At 36.5% G+C, this 19,381-nt stretch overlaps 1 protein-coding gene across 1 annotated transcript in view; it reads right to left on the bottom strand.

The window, feature by feature from the left end:
• Positions 1-19,381, bottom strand: part of GPATCH2 (G-patch domain containing 2) — a 146,945-nt gene that overhangs the window by 37,757 nt on the left and 89,807 nt on the right. Inside the window, exons 6-8 of the mRNA XM_019743007.2 lie at positions 15,664-15,731; positions 6,572-6,611; positions 20-90 (exon numbers count right to left, since the gene is read on the bottom strand). Of these exons, the coding sequence (XP_019598566.1) occupies positions 20-90; positions 6,572-6,611; positions 15,664-15,731 (179 nt within the window). The remainder of the gene's footprint in view (positions 1-19; positions 91-6,571; positions 6,612-15,663; positions 15,732-19,381) is intronic.

Raw genomic sequence — 19,381 nt, 5'->3', positions numbered from 1 at the left:
GTGATTTTGAATTGCTTACCTGCTGGCTGTTTTCACAGAACAGGTTTTCTTGTGTCCTCTCTCAGCTCGGTTATCTCTCAGAAGCTGGTGCTAGCCAAAGTGATAAGACAAAGATGTGGAAACAAAAATATTTTCATTACATTATTTTGCAAGCAGAACTAAGTATTCTTCTCATTCAAAGGGACACTAGTTGTTCACTTGCATCACTTTAGTTTCCTACTGGCTTCTCTAAAACACTACTCCTTTTCCTAGATATGCCATTGACCGTCCTGCGAAGATGTTAGTAAGAGCTGGCAATGGGGTGCTTCCCTGACAGCCTCGCCGCCTGGCAGGCAGTTATCACACAGCCTAGAGCAGGCGGTCTCGACCATGGCTCTAACCCTGGTTCTCTGGAACATTCCTGGTGAAATAACATAACCAACCCCTCCCTTCTTACCAACGGCCTCCACCACTGCGGTCAGCTCTCAAGGTTTGGGGGCTTGGCCACTTACACGGACCAAAAATTCTGGTATTGTTTTGTCTGTATTTACCGGCCTAACATGTTGAAGACACCCATCTAATGCATTCTTTTTCAAATAAACTATTAGCTTCGAAATAGGTAATTAGAAAATATGTATATTTGGTTGCCTTCTGGAAATGCCTCACCATCCACTTCACTTTATTTCAAAGAATAAAAACAACAACAAAAAAACAAGTCAATACTCTTTACTATGTGTTCATTCAAACTGTAGGTGATTTACGCAGAAAATGATTATATACAAGAGCAGGCTAAAAAAAAGTTGTGCAGCATCTCAGAAGTTAACCCTAACGAAAATAGAAATCTTAGAACTAAGACTGCAGGATAGACCTGGGTTCTAATCCCCACTGTGCCCCTAACAACTCACGTGGTTTTTATAAGAAACCCACCATTGACAAGCTGTGCAACCTTAGGCAAAGGACTTAACCTCTCTGAGTCCCAGTCTTCATCTGTAAAATGGAGATTAATATCTACGTGTAAGGCTGCTGTGTTAAGTGAGATAAACCATGTAAGATGCTTGGCACTAGGAACCGAATGTAAGAAGTGCTAAAAAATGGTACAAATTATGCTATAATTTGAAAATGCTACAATTGAAAAATTGTACAATTATGATTACAGTTAATGAGCCTGTCTATTGGTGGGTATTGTCTGATCAGCATCCATGGCTTTTCATGAAATAACTCCTTTAAACTGTTTAATGACATCACTTAGAGTCAATTATGAGCAATATTTGGCCATCTTTGAGAAGGAACAGACCTCCATTAGATCACCAGGAATGTGGTTAGATCATTCATTCTTTCAGGAATGTCTTAACCAAATAAGTACATATTAAATTTCTCTTAAATATCTACTTCTTTCCATCCCCACTTTCGCCACCCTAGTCCGGGCCATCAATTTGCTCGCATCTGTAACAGCCCCCTAGTGCCTCCCTGCCTCCAGCCTTGCTCCCAGCTAAACCGTTCTCCACATTACAGCCATTAATCTGAAATCAGGTCTGACTACAGTACTCTCTTCAGATCAACCCCACAATCTTGCACAAGGCTTTCAGGGCCCTTCATGATTTAATTACATTTCTAAACTCATAATGTATTATACTTCCTCCCACCCCCAACCCAACCTACTTTCTTCTAAGTTCTGTATCTCAGCCATATTGAACTTTTTAGTTTGGGGCGTGTATCATGTTCTCACTCACCTTTGGCCCTTTACTTCTGTTATTCATTTGGCCTGTACATCCAAGCTCTAAACACAGTGTCTGGGATTTCTTTTTATTGCTCAATAAATATTTGTTGAATGAATGAATAAATGAGATAAAGAAATAGAGAACGAGATCTAGTATCTGATACGTGGCTGAAGCCGTATCTCATTATTACTACGTATAGAAAATAGCAACCATTTATCTTAAGTCCATTAATCTGAAAGTGTTTCAATTTAGAAACACTTCGTACCATGACAACTAAATTGTTTCTGAAAATAAAAAAAAAATTAATTGCTTTGGCATTTCTGGGTCTAGTGCCTTTTAAAAAATATATATATATACAAACCAACATTTGTGACACAGATAGCTAGAGGTGATGTGATGAAATCTCTGCCTCCACCTTAAATTAATGGCAGTAGTCAACTGACTTTTCTAATTTTCAGATAAAAGACAGATATTTGAGCACTATTCCTGAGGTTTATGTTAAAACAGCTAAAGCAAAGAACTCAATATCCCCAACACAATGTTTTGAAATAAGAAAATAATTCTGTAGTTTAGTCTTAAAAAACGTTAACTATGATGACCAAAATAAATATTAGGCTGCGCCTACAAGGGTCTGGCTAGTTTTCAGAGAGGCTACCACCTCGATGAATTTAAATGAGACAGCACCTTCTCTGAACTCTGACGTTTGAGCTCCTTTCATTAGATTCATGTGGGATTTCTTTTCTGCCTCAGATTTATAGTTTTGATGGGCTTTGTATATAAGAAGACAAATATTGGGATTATTTCATATAATGCACTTCTATTAAGAAGCCATCACAAAACCATCTCACTTTAGCAATAAAATTATAAATCTTGTAGTAACTTTGCAAATTTACAATCAAGCTCAGATAAATATATATATGCTCAGATAGATGTCTGGGTCATGAATTTAACTAGTTAATATGGAAACCTACATCTTTTAAGGTACAAAGACAAAAAAACTTAATCCAGAGTATTACTAGAATAGAAAATATATTTGATTTTGGAAGAGCCCCAACATGCTTTTGTTATGTTCCAACCACTAAAACGTGAGGAAGGGGACCTGGTCATGAATTCACAATACAAAGAGACGAGAGTCCTTAAGCTCTGCTCTAATCAGCAAGAGTATATAGCTGAGGAGCTTTTGTGAAACATTGCATTCTTCTTATTGGTAACATTTTCTGTTTCCTTGACCTGCTATCAGTGTCACAAGTGAGGTCACTTTTCAGGATTCTGACTCCACAACGTCAACTCTGATTAAATACAGAACTTCTGAATATGGTGCGAAGTGCTTCTTACCTTCCAACTTTCAGATTGCTGGACTTAGGCCCAACGGAGGTACAATTCCCTTATTAGTGACCTGCAGATGTATATTAAAAATGACTCATGTAAGAATGATATTAAAACCCATAAACACAAAACCTAGTATGATGTGAGGCTTACCAAAGGGACACAATTTTACGAATGGCTGAATTAAACCAGGAACAGAAGAGTTCCTTGTGCAGAATGGTTCTTACTCTTAAAGAAAGAAAGCTTTAAAAGTAAGAACCATTCTGCACAAGGAACTCTTCTCTTCCTGGTTTAATGATAAATGTCTAAGTTTTGCTTTGTCTTGTGCACCTGAAACTAATACAAAAAAGTAAAGAAAAAAAAAAAAAAAGGAAAGAAAGCTAAGAATTTCTGTGGCTACTCCTGATACATTTGCAAGACTATTGAAAGTGTCAAGTTCCTAACACTAGAGGAAGCAGCAAAGAGCAGAAGCCTTATTCCACAGCGACGCTCTCTTACTCCCTGATAGTCAGCAGGCATGCGCGCTCAGCGGTGCTTATATCGGCAGCCACTTTTCAGGTTACTCCTCCAGCATCTACAAAACAATTTCAAGTCTCTGCACACTCAGCCTCCAGGTGTCCTCAACCTTAAAAAGGAAAACTAAGCAGTACCTCAACTATGATCTATGACTCATTAAGATACTTGTAAACTCAGTCAAAATGTCAGAGCATTAGATGTTCAAGGAGGAAAAGACTCAGAATTTAAAAAGACAAAACAAAACAAAACAAAAAAACCCACCCAAAACACCCAATGCTTCCTATCGCTGCCTCTCACTGCCTCTCGCTCCCTCCCTCCACTTATGTATTGACTTTGCTCTTTCTCCCTTGTGGTCTTCACGATGGCCTCTCTGTGGTGGTCTCTAACATCTAGCAGCAAACTGTAATTATTCTTTCCTCCCCTAAGGTCAGGGGAAAAGCTATGCTATTTTTACATATACCTCTTTTTTGCAAAAATGGCGAGTACCCAGTAGATAATGGCGGATGGTAATAGGTATTTATTAAGTGTGTAATAAAAGAAGGATGAGTATGCATGATGTCAACAGAAATGACATTTAACACAAAAGGACAGAAAGAAAGAGAAATTATAAAATGAGGGACAGTAGCAAGGGGTGGGATTCAAAAGAAGTGGGGATAACAATATTATTTCTTTAAATTTATGAGTTGGGAAAAATCAGAGGTGATCATATATGCTAACAGTCACTCATTCAGCAGTACATTGAAAGTTGTATACTTCTTCATGGGCTCACATTTCTTCACTTGCACCTAGGTTTGGCCAACAGTTTACTGTGCTGTAGTTACGTCCAAGCTGAACTAAGAACATTTTATCCCTCAAAATGTCAGTAGCCTGTGTGTGTATTTTATACACACCTATATACAGTCTGTCCTCATTATTTGCAGATTTCATATTCGCAAATTTGTCTATTTGCTAAAATTTGTCATGACAAAATCAACACTTCTGGCACTTCTGCATTTGCAGATATGTGCAGACTGGTAAAAGTGTGCGTCCCTTGTAGCGTTACGTTCCCAGCTGAGGTCTGACAAGGTCATGTTCTGCCTTTTTGTTTCAGCTTTCATACTGCACACGAGTGTCTTTCCTGCGGTCTCTGTAGTGCTACGATTTTTTTCTTTTTTGGTAGTTTTGTGCTCATGTTTGTGATTCCATTGCTTCAAGTGGTCCCCAAACATAGTGGTGAAGAAGTGGAAGAAAGCTGTGAAGGGCCTCACCGAGAAAATACGTGTGTTAGGTAAGCTTTCTACAGGAATAAGTTACAGTGCTACTGGTCGTGAGCTCAGTGATAGGTAATAAATAAGGTGTCTTTAAACAGAAACACACATCAAACAAGGTTATGAATCGATTAGTTAACGACAACGTTGTGACCAGAGGCTCTCAGGAAGCTGGGCTTTCTGGATTTGCTATTTCAGTGTTTGCATCAACTTTATATTAGCAGAACAGAGCTACCGCAAAGAGCAAGAATCAACTGTGTTTATTCATGAATCATCTATATAGTCAAGATAAAAATCTGAACTGGTGTATTGAAGTTTAAGCAAAAGGCTGATTCAAAAATTGATCGAAAAGATTTTAAAAATTATAAGAAAAGGAATTGGTGAACTTCCTTATCTACATGTTATTAGCTGTTAGTTAATTTTTAACTGCAGAAATAAAAGTGGGCTGGAAGCAACCCACTATGAAACACAAATTCATAACATTACTGTAGTATTTCTCAAATTCTAAAAGGTAGAAAAGGGGCTTTAAAAAAAACTGTATTTTGGGCAATAAAATGTGCCAATGTAACTTACTACTAGAAGCAGTATCTTAGTGAAAGCATCGTATACAGAGAGACTTGAATCATTTGGGAAACAGAAACTCTAATTTTTACATTCTGAATAATAAGATGAATACATCATCCATGTAGCCTAGTTAATTCCCAACTCTTTAGAAATAGTGGTACATGTTCTATTACTATGTGAGAAGTATCCTTTAAAAGGGCATGGAAAAAGGCACGTTTACAAAAAAAATCATTAAAACTAAATTTGTCACAAGACATTTTTTGTTAGTTAGGCTCATGTGTGTTAAGAACTCCAGCATAGTTTATAATGAAATACTCGACACCTTCCTTTTATAAGAGGAAGTATGGCCTATGCAAGCAAGCTGCTGCCCAGCTCAGGAAATTAAACATCACCAATATGGCAGTGGTTCCAATTACGATATGAAGCCCAACCCCCTCTTTACCTACCTGCCTACCTGCCCCCCAGAAGAAATGATCCCTGTGGATTTGAAGTTTATCATTCCCATTATTTAAAGATATTTTTTACATATCATATTTTTGACCCACCTAAAAACATAACTTTTATAATCATTAATGAAAAAAAAAAGCTTAGGAAGGATGCAAAGCCTAAAATATATGTGGTTTAAAACTGATAAAAAAAATTTAAGCCCCAAATTGCCTTCACATGCTGCCGGGAGAGAAATAGTGCATTCAAGGGACAAAGAAAGTAAACTACTTTATAGGTAAACTGTACATGTAAACTTACCTAAAATCAATATCAAGTTCTTGTTAAGTAATCATTGTACTGCCATGTATACTAATACGAGATTTAAAAAAATAAACTCATCTAGAAATATAAACTTGTGAGAAACTATTTGCCACCTTTTAAACTTCAAAGATAAAAATACTCTCTTGCTGGCTGGTCTCACATTTAATACAAATTCATGTTTTAAGCAGATGTACTATGTGGTACTACAACTCTGGGAAAAACACAAAAATGAGTTCCAGAGTCTTTTCTTGGAGGTGACACACGTGACCGAGGAAGGTGGCAGTCAGGGAGAACGCCGATGCTTACTGAGGCGCACCCAATTGGTCAGTGACTCAGGCCTGGGTATAGTTAACTGTTTTCTAAGGAAACTGGGATTTGCATCCTTACCATAAAGCTGACCTACTAGGCTGAAGGGAGATAGTGAAATATTTGAAAGAGACTGAGGAATTGCCTTCGGATTCGAATGTTTCTTACCTGGCCGTGCTCTGTCCTAGCCCCAGGGCTGAACCAATGGCTGCAGAGGAAAGAGAAGAGGAGTTAGCCTGAGCCGAGCTGCAAGCCCGGGCTCTCACTTTCATCAGTCTGCATGTGCTCTGAGAAATGGATTCGCCACCAGCAACGGAGCCTGAAATACGCGTTCTTTTAATGGATATTTCATGTAATTCTAGACTTACACCAATTCTGACAGAAATGCAAGAGTGCTCATAAGCCAGTAATTTTCAATTTAATAAGCAAACTCAGTTAGAATTAAATTTCCATTTAATTATGTTAACATAAACTGCTGGGACTGTATTCATTGTAGAAATCAATTCTGGTTATAAAATCTACAAATGCTATCCGTTACCACAACTTAATTATAGCATCATTACAACAAATTATGACCTTCTGATTGTTGGAGTTTAAAAAAAACAGAATATTATATACTCTGACTATGCCTCCCTTAGCCCGTGGTGTGAATTCTGGAGCATCAGTAGAAGGTACCTTGACCGCATTGGATTCTGGCTGAGAACACGTTCAACAATGGCGTCCGTCCCTGCACGGTGGAGCCCTTCCCTTCTCCCCCCTGCCTCGCCCTGCCTGGCCCACCCCACAGTGCATCCGCTGGACTCTTACTACTGACCTCTCTGGCGACACCTTTCAACAGGAGTTACATGGTTAGCTATGTCCCCAGCCCTCGGCAGTGCTCTGCACGCAAGCTCACCAGAAAAACTCATTGTAAACATCCAGCAGGAGAAGATGGAGAGAGCCCTATGGCAAAGAGACTGCGAAAAGACCACGGTCCTAGGGAATGATTATTCATATTACTACAAATGCTATTTATTTATTTTTTTCAGGAACAGTCATCTTGGGCACCTCTGTGTCCCAAGCACTCTTTAGACACGTGGCATGTCTTATTTCCTGTCCTCACAAAAGGCTTCCAAGGTTATTCTCATGTCCCAGGTGCAGAAACAGGCTGAGATGGTAAGGTCTTTGCCCACGGTGTGCGTTCACCACACCAGATACAGGCAGGCAGGCAAGGGGCTTCTGTTGAAAGGGCACATTTTCTGGTACCCTCTACGAGATCTGCATATTCTCTCGGCTGTGCGGTACTAAAGCCTGGGAATAAACAGCCTCGACAACATTGATAGGCTTTGTCTATGCTCCTATTGGGACATTTCGTAAGTTCATGGGAAGCGATGCTCCCTGGCAGGTCAGACTCCACCTCTGATGCAGGAATGGACACTTATTCGTAGTTGTAAGTGACATCTGGAGTAATTACCGACAAACCCAGAAACAAATTATTCACTGCACTTTCCTCTGACAACGTACGACTAACATATTTCCCCTTTGGTATGGATTGTGCCTTTTACTTTAAAGAAGAATATTTAAAAAAATCAAATGCATACATGCAGTTTTTAAAAGCCCCTAAAAAAAAAAAAAAGGGTTTAAAATCGGCAGTGTCTTGTCCCGTCTGTCCTAACCCCGAAACTCTGTCCAGAGAAACCACTGTCAACTCCTTTAGCCTTTTCTTTTGGTTCGTACTTATGCATTTCTTTTAAAAAATATGATAATGCTGATATTCTGTGGTTGATTTTAGACATGAAAGATTTCCTATTACTGTAAATTTAGCTGCTTTGAAGCCCCCAACCGCCTATTTCTAGTTATGACACCAGTTTTGAGTAATCAATCGTAAATACGGATATAACTATGTGAAAACTGTGTGCTGCTGAATTTCCTTTTTGTTTCTCCTAAAGTTGACAGTTGCCTTGTTTTTCTTCCTTTGCTGTTTTTCCTAGCATGTACCCACTATCTGCCTTTATGAAATCTGTCAAATCCTTACACTGTTATTTTTTCAAATATTAAAAAAAGTCTCTGATAATATGTCCATCCCTTACTTGCGCCGCCCCCCCTCCAGCCCCTAGGGATCTGCTTCCCACAGCCCATAGTACACATGGTCTCATCTGGGCTGCTGTTCTCCAGATCTGCTCTGGATCTCCCCTTTGCCTTCACTGGGCTTTGTTGTCATGTCCAGTCTGCTGTACCTCTGTTTCCTGTACCCCACAGCTTCTCAGTTTATCTCAGCCTTTTGCCAAAGCACTCACTTGACTAGTATCTTCAGAGTGCTTGAGATGCACATTGTTTGAGCTGACCTTTTCTCCCCTTTGTCTGCTTTCTTCTTTCTGTGCTTAGTTTTCAATGTACCAATCCAGTGCTTCTTTCTGTTCTTTTTAAAAATGCGAGCTGTATTTTTTTCCCCCCTTTGGATGCTTTTAGAGGTTTCTAATTCACCAGCAGGGCGCCTTTTTCAATAGTGTTGGGTAAGATCTTTCAGTCTAGAGATCTGAGTCTTCCAGTACAGGAAAATTTGGTTATTCGTTTTCTTTTCCCTCCTCTTTTATCACTGTTTTCTTCTTTCTCTCCCTCTGGTAGTATGAACCTCAAACAAGGAAGACATTTTACACAGGAGTTTAAGATGAATGATCCAGCAGGGGCAGCGATGTGGGATAGGACAGTGGTGGCCTCTGTGCCCTCAGGTTTATCTCTGAGCAGCCTGTCTAACTCACCCTGGCAGAATTAGCTGCGTCCTGTTCTCAGCTTTCAGTGTCTTTGCACAGAGCCCGCCGAACACTCAGTTGTGTTCATATGTTGTAGTTTATGTATCCTGATGAAAAAACCCAGAGGTTCTTGAGACAGGGAGAGTGATTATAACAGAAGTAACAGAAGAGTAATAGTAGCTGTAGAAAAAGTAGTAGTGGAAGTAAGAGAAGCAGTAGTAAAAACAGCCCCACCGCCCAGGAAATGCCAGGTATGTGCTGGGTACCACGCTCACGGTCATACATGATCTCATTTAAACCTCGCAACAACCTCATGGGGTTTCCAAGCTCAGTTCTCTCTCTAGGACACAGATGCAGGTTGGGCGTGTCGAGGAAACTTGACATGTGCGTGATAAAATTAACACCGCCTCCCTTACGGTATTGGGAGGCTTAAACAAGACCAAGAAAGAATCTGGCACATAGTTATTGTTTAAAATACATGTCAATTCTCTTCTCCCACAATACACAGTGAAATATAGTAACAGGAGAACTTTTATTCTGTGAACTTTTATTCCTAAATGTCAAGTAGAAACACCAATGCTCATGGGTAATATTTACAGGATTCCCCAACAGGTGCAGCAGGTTTTCAAATATGTAACCGACGCTTGACACATTTGTTTCTTTAATTGATTTTTGGTTGAGTATAGTGTATGATTTTAGAAAACTCAGATTATCTATAAAGTAGTGATGTGATACTGCTATGACTGCTTCAATTAAAGAGAGCAGTGCTTATGTAAATACTCTGAAAAATAAAATATGCTATCCAAATAAAGCATCATCATCATCTTGAAATGTTTTATACCTGGTTTAATAGTGTTTTGGTATTTTACATAAGCATTTTGTAAAAATGTCTCAGAACTGTTATTATACTTGTTCTATAACTAAAAATTAAGACATATGTAAACTAACTGACTTACCCAAGGGAATCGCAGTAAATCAGAGAAGGAATTGCTCTGGTATATCTTATTTATATCAACCTAAAGTTAAAGCCACTTTCATGATAAAGCAATAGATGCTAAATTTCAAAGTGTAAAAGTATTCTCAAAGAACTTAACCTTTAATCCAGGAAGATCTTGCTTTAAACAAACTCGATATTTACACAAACTGTAAAATAAAGGGTGAATATCTGCTTTATAAAGAAGTTTATCACAGGATTATAAGTAGTCACCTATGTGCATTTAAAATAAGCTTTAATGTACATACAATTCTTTAGGTAAATATCCTATACCTTAAAGTGAAAGAAAAGCAAAATATAAATTTTTAAAAAAAACAATAAATCATATTTACTGAATTTAAAAGTATCTCATAAGTGATTGGAAAAAAGCCGGATAAAATTCTGGAGCGACTGAGTCAGTACATAAAGGGAGGTGGAGTGAATAAAAAGTAACCCCACTTGATGTCTTAAATTAAAAAAAAATAGATACCGTGTCTCCCCCCAAAAAAGATCTAGCTGGACCACCAGCTCTAATACGTCTTTTGGAGCAAAAATTAATATGAGACCCAGTCTTATTTTAATATAAGACCCAGTATAATATAATATAATATAAAATAATACAATATAATATTGGATCTTATATAATATTAAAATAAGACTGGGTCTTGTATTAATTTTTGCTCCAAAAGACGCATTAGAGCTGATGGTCCGGCTAGGTCTCATTTTCCAGGAAACACGGTATTAATTTTATTTTCCACATTTTAATATATGTATTTTCAAAAAATGAACAAAATGATTAACTGTGAATTTCAAAATTTAACATATTATTTTTTCTCAGAAATAAGGTACTAATTTCTCTTTTTTAGTGGAATTGAGGTTCTTGTCACTTTTTATGTACCTCTTTATAGTTATTTTAACGACTATTTCATTTATTCATTATAAATGAAACCTGTCATATGTTAACAATTAGACTTTAATATATGGAAATAATTCCATATGGTATATAAAACAATTAGTACAATTTTAGTGCTATTTTATTAAAATAATCACGTTTTCACTACTATGACTGCAAGAATATCTGTACAGAGCACATTAGTTTATCTTAAAAACCAAGACTCCATATTCTGACAGGTACACAGTAAAGTTGTTCACCAAATTTCTATAAATAATGTTTTGCCGTGTATAATGAGCTCCCATGTGTAATGAGCTCCCATGTATAATGCGCACCCATGCTTTTGGCCTAAAAACTTTCAGGGAAAAAAGTTTTTCGTTTTAACTTTTTAACTCAAATTTTTATTTGTTTACATTTAGGTACTTGTTTTCTGTTATTTTTTTTTTAAAGATTTTATTGGGGAAGGGGAACAGGACTATATTGGGGAACAGTGTGTACTTCCAGGCCTTTTTTCCAAGTCAAGTTGTTGTCCTTTCAGTATTAGTTGTGGAAGGTGCCGTTCAGCTTCAAGTTGTTGTCCTTTCAGTCTTAGTTGTGGAAGGCACAGCTCAGCTCCAGGTCCAGTTACCATTTTCTAGTTGCAGGTGGGCACAGCCCACCATCCCTTGCGGGACTCAAACCGGCAACCTTGTGGTTGAGAGCCCACTGGCTTATGTGAGAATTGAACCGGCAGCCTTCGGATTTCTAACCACCTGAGCCACCGGGCCGGCCCCAGGTACTTGTTTTTTTTGTATTATAAAGGAATTTTAGCATTTATTTCTTAACATATTATGGTACAAGAAATTTTATGTTACAAATAATTACAAAACACAAGAACAGATAAAGGCATAAGAAATTGTATGTACCGGTAACAAATTGATGATATTTACGCACCCTAGAAGGCCAAGAAAACTTTGTCATTACAAGTTCATTGTATTCAACAAAACTGATTATTGTATTCCAGTGTATTATTTTGCATATGGATATTCTTATTGATTTCTAGAGTTAGACTTTCAACTCATAAGCATAAATAAAAGAATTAAAATTATTTATGTAGATACGAAATTAGTACTATCCATGTATAATGCACACCCTTATTTTTCCCTCACAAACTGGGGCAAAAAAAGTGCACATTATACATGGCAAAATATGGTCATTTCTTTTTTACAGTTGAATACTATAAAATATAATTTTTATAGACACTATCCAAAGTTTATTGACCTACCTCCACTACTCTTATCTAGTGAGCTGAACATTTTCAGTGAGGTGGGTATTGTTCTATTAACACTAAAAACATCCTTGTCCGTTCCCCACCTCAGCAGCCCTGTTTCTTCTGATTAGTCATTTCTAGGCTGCCCTACAAGAAAACTTTGTTAACCATGGGACCACATAACCACATGGTTTCAAAACTGAAATTCCTAAATGCTATTGTGTTAGAGCCTGTAAAGTATCTTCCCCTAGTTATTAAAATCTACTTTTAAGCTTGAAATTCTATGAAGTAAAATTATTTTAAGTATTCCTACATCAGACTGCTTTTGGCATGATTTTCCAAAGTGAAACAAGTATTGCATTCGAGGAATCATGATTAACTGAATGCGAGTAGTAGTTGTTGCTTACTATCCAATTAGTGGTTTCTAAATAGTCATAATTTAATGATTATTTATAGCCATTTTTACAGGTTTGTTAGTACAACTCTGAGTTAAGCTGCAGTAAGGATTAAACAAAACCACAGTTAATCTGTGCTTCCCTCTACGCTCTTGAGCAAGCATCAGGAAAAGGGTGTGTCTCTCCATCACTAGCCAGCAGTGGAACAAGATAACCTTGAACCCAGAGCCTATGATTTATGTGTGCGGCCTTGTGCTGTTTATTGTAAGAAACTTAAAAAAGAACAACACAAAGTCTTTAACCATGGCAAATTCATGGTCCATCAAGGGGTATGAAACAAATACATAATAACTATATTCTAGGGAGTAATGTGAAAAACACTATAATCAAGTAGATATAAGAGCCTAAAGGGACTATTCACTTTAGGGACTGAAGCACTTCTTTAAAAGTTGAAAATTTTACATGGATTATTTTTCCCCTTGAACTCCTTGAATTTCCAACTCACATAAGTTTATCCTACTGTAATGTATTTTTATGCTCAAAAGACTTTTATTAGTAACCATATTATATTCCTCTATAGCAAAAATGTGAATGTATGTATCTATCTAGTATATATATATATATACATATACATATGTATATATATATACATATATATATCTATATCTATATATCTATATAGATATAGATATAGATATATATAAAATCTTCTTAAATTTCTATGATTATAAAACTAGAGTTAAAATTATTTGGAAAAGTTTAACAGTCAATGCTGATAACACTGTTACTTGATAACAATCAGTTACTTAAGACCTGAAAGAGTTAGCATTCATATTCAATTAATTAAACCAGCATAAACATTATGTATTTTGATAACACTAAACATACAAAATAAAATTTAATTATAATGGCACATTAGTAACCTTTTCCCCCAAATTAGTTCATGTATCTGTTGAATATTACCTTTAGCATCAATTCTATTCATATATTTTATTTGTATTGATTTGAATGCTCAGAAACCTTGTTCACACAGATTCGTAAATGGACATAAAAGGAATTTGGTTAGAGCAGTCACTTGATTATTGAACCCCCTTGGAGTTATTCTGTCACGTGTACCTAGTACATTCTGAAAATTAGATGTTTTTTAATCTTGAATACCCAATAGGATTTTGATACATATGGGTAGGAGGGAATGCATGAGCAAAGTCTCAGGCTAAAGCGGGCAGTGATGAAAAGGTCATATTCAGGGAATAGAGGTCAACTGGATAACTGAACCATAGGTGTTTGGGGTAACAGCTGAGGCGAAAAGGTAAACTGGAGCCAGATTGTAGAAGGTGTTTAATGACAGGCCAGGGAGGTTTCTCCACTGGCAAGAGGCAATCCTGGAGGTTTTCAGTAGGGAAATGAAAGGATCAGAACTGAGCTTGAGTAGCATGTACTGCAAGGAGAACAGACAGAAAGACCCACTAGGGTGCCAATGTAAAAGATAACAGAGGTTTAATTAAAGTCATAGAGCAGGAAAAGGAAAAGATGAGCTACTGTAGAAACTGAGGAGGTCAGCATGAGCTACTGAAGAAACTGAATGACTTCATTTTAGTCCTGAGTGTGGAGAGAATGGTAATCAGACACATTGGGATACCCAGGAAACTCTGAAGATAGTGACCTCTGAGTTCCATCCTCAGAAAATCTCATTTAATTGACTGAGAACCACTGGGGAGATTGGTGTGGCAGGGACATCAGGGGGATACGATTGGGGTCACGCCTGCTAATTTGAGAAGCAATGCTCAGTTGACATTATCCCATCTGTCCTATTCTAAATACACACTTCCATGTCTTTATTCACTCAATAACTATTTACTGTGTACCAGGCACTGCTGGCATGAGATTACGTGGTAACAAAGCAATAGTGGCATTTGTCTGCCCTCAGAGCTCTTACAATCGTTACCAGATGCAATTTTTGGTTGAAAAACAGCTCTAAATCTACTTGCTGGAGTATTTGTTTTGTATCAGAACAGAAAATTAAGAAGAAAATATACAAGTCTTTTGGTTGTCATTTTGAGAAAACAAATGCTTTACTCTGCTTTTTATTTTCTTTCTTTTGTTTGAGGGACAATAAAGACGAGATCTTATAGTATAATTAAAAATGAAGGAAGTAAGGTATTAAGAGGGGAAATTATGATGTAGCCTATTAAAATGAATGTCTCTATAAAATAGTATCTATATTTTATATATTTATATTATATTAATAATCTATATAAAATAAGCTATCCCTGAACAATAATTTCTGTTTTACATGTGCTAAGGATAGACTCTAAAAAATAGGATCTAATGGATCCTAATATGATTGCTTGCCAGAAAAAAAAAATGATTAAGTAATTAATTTGTGTCTTTCCATACACTTTATGGCCTTTCTCAAGTTCAACCAACTTCACAGGTGACATATGGTATTGAGTGAAAATATATAATGTATTTAAGCTCTTCTAACAAAGATATATTTAGAAATAGAATTAGCACCTAGAAATTTACCCTATAATTCACCAAAGTCAAAGCTCAATTACTTAACTTTTGGAATCACGTAGTAAATTAGTCTCTTCCTTTTGTTGCTAAATGGAAATATATCCTGGTCCCCTCACAGCTCAAGCTGGACAGGAGCAGAGAGCAGAGAAGTAATGGGAAAGAGTGACATACTCTTCATTTTAATACTTTTAAAGAGTTGGGGGAGAAAGGGCATAAGAATGGAGTCGGAGAAGAGCTTGATGCCACTTAATGTCATGACCATGTAAATGTTTTAATATAATACATGAATTTCATATTCTATCACAAATAAAAGAATCACTGTATTTAAAAACCTGTATTTAAGTTCACTGAAATGGTTTTGCACAGCTGCCATTGGTATATGACACTTACGTGTTCTCAAGATAGGTACAAATTAAACCACCTTTACTGGCAATAGCTACCAATTTCCCAAAAGAGAGACGTAGACTAACCCCCATAAGGTCATACAAACTCAGTGCATACTCACTCGTGGCGATGAGAATCTGGGGAAAAATGAACCATTCTCTTGTTGCCGACTGGGCCAGGAGTGCTCCCCTAAAAGGAGAATTAAAACAAAAAAAGCCACAGATGAGTTTCTAGAGACACAAGGAAGAATAGAGACATTTCCATTTGAAGACATCCATGCTAAAACGGAGTACATGATATTAATTCTCAAAATCTAAACAAAATGGCACAGACCAAAAGTATAACATAATTCCTGGTAAGAATGCTGTATTTTTGGTCTGCTGCAGTCCCTGTGGTGGAATTTTAAAAGTACTTTTCTAATAGAAAAAACAAACAAACCATCTTTCTTAAGAACTAGACTACCAACTCTTCTTTTCAAATACTGTTCGACTGTGCATATATTTAATCATAGGTGAAAAAAAAAGAGGTTCACTTAATGAGATTAGTGTTGAGCAAATGCTATTTCGAAGATCCAGTGTATTTGGAGTTAATGCCTATATATAAATAGCATGCATTAGAATGCACACATTTAAATGCATTCAAAAACTTAAGGAACTAGTCACTAGTCCTTTTCATAGTTTTCTCATTAGGAATTATCTTGGTATTTACATAGAACAAAATGTAATTTCACCGAAAAGAACAGTATTTTATTCCTGTTTCTTAATAAAACTAAAAATCTGATAAAGAATTAAAAGGTTCAAAATTTTTTCATAATGCAACCTACTCCCATTTAAAAAAAAAATCACAATTTTCCTATCTTATAGAGAGCTCTCAAAAAGAACATAAACTGCACCATGTAAAAATGAACCTACCATCACAATCAACAAGACAGAAACTTACTACAAAAGTTGTTGTCATGCCCCATCATAATAAAGTCCCTCTATAATTATGGAAGTGCCACTTAGAGTATAGAATCAAAAAAGGCATAATGTGGCAGATGAGAGTCTGGGGGCGGCGGCAGGGAAAGTAACATTTTTCCAAAATTAATTTCTTCTTGTATCACTTGGGTAACAAGGATGCCAGCGTATATCCTGAAATTCCAAGAAATGCAAAGATCGCAAATACGCACAGATGATGACATTCATAACCCACAGATGATGGTTTGAGCACCCCAGGTAAACATGTGGCCTAACTCCAGGACTACATCCTGCATTCGTCTCAAAATGAGGTTTTCATGCTATTCCAGTGGGTCTCCTGGAATACAGTAATCCATTTTCTCCACTGTGGCTATGAGAAAAGCCGAGTGTGCCTATGTCATGCTTTGTTAGAGGTTCATGATCACATTATCTCAGGGTGGACCTGACACTTTTATTCAGTTTACAGTATGTTCTATGTACAGGCAACTTATTTCCTTTGCCAGGGCTGCTGACAACCTTTTCCACACTATATTAATCTTGTTTACTGACTTTATCTTGGTACAAATATCAGAAAACTGAACTTTTTATCTCAGAGAAAGAATAAACAACGTGTTGACAGAAGCAGAAGCTATTTTCAGGGCTAAAATTGCTTGTTTACCTGAAGCTATACTTATGGAAAAATGTTTAAAGTCTTGCTCTGCCTTGAAATACATAATCTGAAATTTAATAAATGAAGAAATTGCACATACACCCATGTGATAAATTGCCTGATGAAAACAATGCAACTGAATACAATAAAACAGAATTTATGACTAATTTATACCACAATACAAATGTAAGCTTTCAATCTAGTCAGAAATAATCATACTATCTATTTCTCAGAAATCATATATATATGTAGATATATATAAATATATCAACTACAAGCTCAATTCAATTGCTGCAAGTAACTCACAAAAGACTTACAGTTGCAAATGTAGATATTTAAATGACTTTACATATTTACCTAGTACATGGCCCTTTAAAAAATAAAAAAAGAGGCGAATATCCTTTACTGTTATTTCAAGTCAACTTTTGTTTTACTTTTAAGGATTTGCAAAAAGGCATAACTTAGAATTTTTAAATGACATTAAGCAACTGAGATTCATGCATTTTGATTGTCTCAGGGTCAATACTACTGGTCTTGCTCAGGAGTAGAATGTTACAATGGGAACCTTTGCTACTTTAGTGACCAGACACCCTTACTGAAAATCGGAGAATAAGATCTTAATACAGAATTCAGCTTGTGGGAAGCAGTACCAAACTGAGTTCCAGTATATTTTAAACTTGAAAACGTGTTCTATTGTGATAATGAGTAGATACTTCGAAGTATTAGAAAATGTCAAGAAACATTCTTACAGCATTCTTTCTACAAATTTACAACACAGGGTTAGGTAACAATCCTGATAAAATTACAATGAAGCAATTTTCAGCATCAGATCCAAGTGTTAATTTCTAGTGAACAACCAAATATGGGAATAATTTTATTCTGCATAAAAATACGTGTTCCAGTTAGTTATTCCAGAAATGTCTTAGAAGGGAATCACATATATATGTGTGTGTGTGTGTGTGTGTGTATATATATATATATATATATATATATATACATATATATGTATATATCTTTAAATATCCAATAAAATATTCCTATGGTGAAGTTTGTTAGAAAATATGATTTTTATTCCACAAGATTAGATAGGGAACAGGTAGTCGATTCTTCATAAAAAACAGTATCTCCACGAACCAATTCTTGTTATTTCTTGTAACACTGGAGACCATCATTTATATAATTAGCCAATATTTACTGATGATAATCTTAGACATGGCACCATGTGCCCTGAATTCTTATGATTCATTTGTTAAATATTACTACATCAATAGTGGCTACAATGCTAAATAAAGAACATTTCTTTTATTACCTATGTTAAAAAAATAAAACTCAAAGCTAGCAAGGTTGGATGGTCTCTAGATAACATAATGTTTCATAGGTCAAATTCTGGCCTTTTTAGATTGTGAAATAAACTATAATGCTAAAAGGCCATCAGGTCATAGTTTTTGCTGTTGTTATTTACAATCAAGTTATCAACCTCAGAAAAGAGGAATGTAGTGGTAATAGATGAAAATTTAATAACAGTTGTGTAAGTGCCACTATCAAAATTCATAAGGTTCATAAGTAGCAACATATGGGAAATTTAGCTAAATTATCAATGAATATCTATTTTCCCAATTTTATCAGCTACATCCAAAGCAATTTCTTATTCTTTCTAATAACACCAGTTTCAGGATTTTCCTCAAAAGATAAACAGAACAGTTGGTTTTATATCTCTTTTTCATTTTGTTATTACCACACCCACTGCAGCCCACCCTGTTCTTCTATAATGCAATTAGATAGTTGCATAAACGACTTCCCAAATCAGGCAAAGGTATCTGAAACACAGTGGTCTTACAAGGATTAGTAAAGAGGTTGCTCCATAAGGATGGTAGTCTCAGTGATCAAGGTTCTGTATGTAGTACATTAATGAAGTGTGATGTCTCGATGTCAGTACAAGCCACCATCCTTTCTTCTTTCCCTTTAGTACAGCCATTCTCCTTCAACTTTGCTCTCGTTTACAGTTATATTTTATTTGTGTTCCAAGTGCTATTCGGCTCCAGTGCCCCCCCGACAAACACCTTTGGTGGCAGGCTGCCATTCAAAAGAAAGCCTTTCGATTTTGTGAGGACTGGTCCATCAAACCTGCCAGGCCTCCAAGCTAAAGGGAGACGTGGCCTGAGCCTCCCTGCCAGTTTGTCAAGACGCAGAAGTTTCCCGCTTCTGTAAGGACCATTATTAATTTGACTCAATTT

This window comes from Rhinolophus sinicus, linkage group LG12 (genome assembly GCF_036562045.2).
Source record: "Rhinolophus sinicus isolate RSC01 linkage group LG12, ASM3656204v1, whole genome shotgun sequence".
In the NCBI taxonomy this organism is placed as follows: domain Eukaryota; kingdom Metazoa; phylum Chordata; class Mammalia; order Chiroptera; family Rhinolophidae; genus Rhinolophus; species Rhinolophus sinicus.
This window is presented reverse-complemented; position numbering and strand designations above follow the sequence as displayed.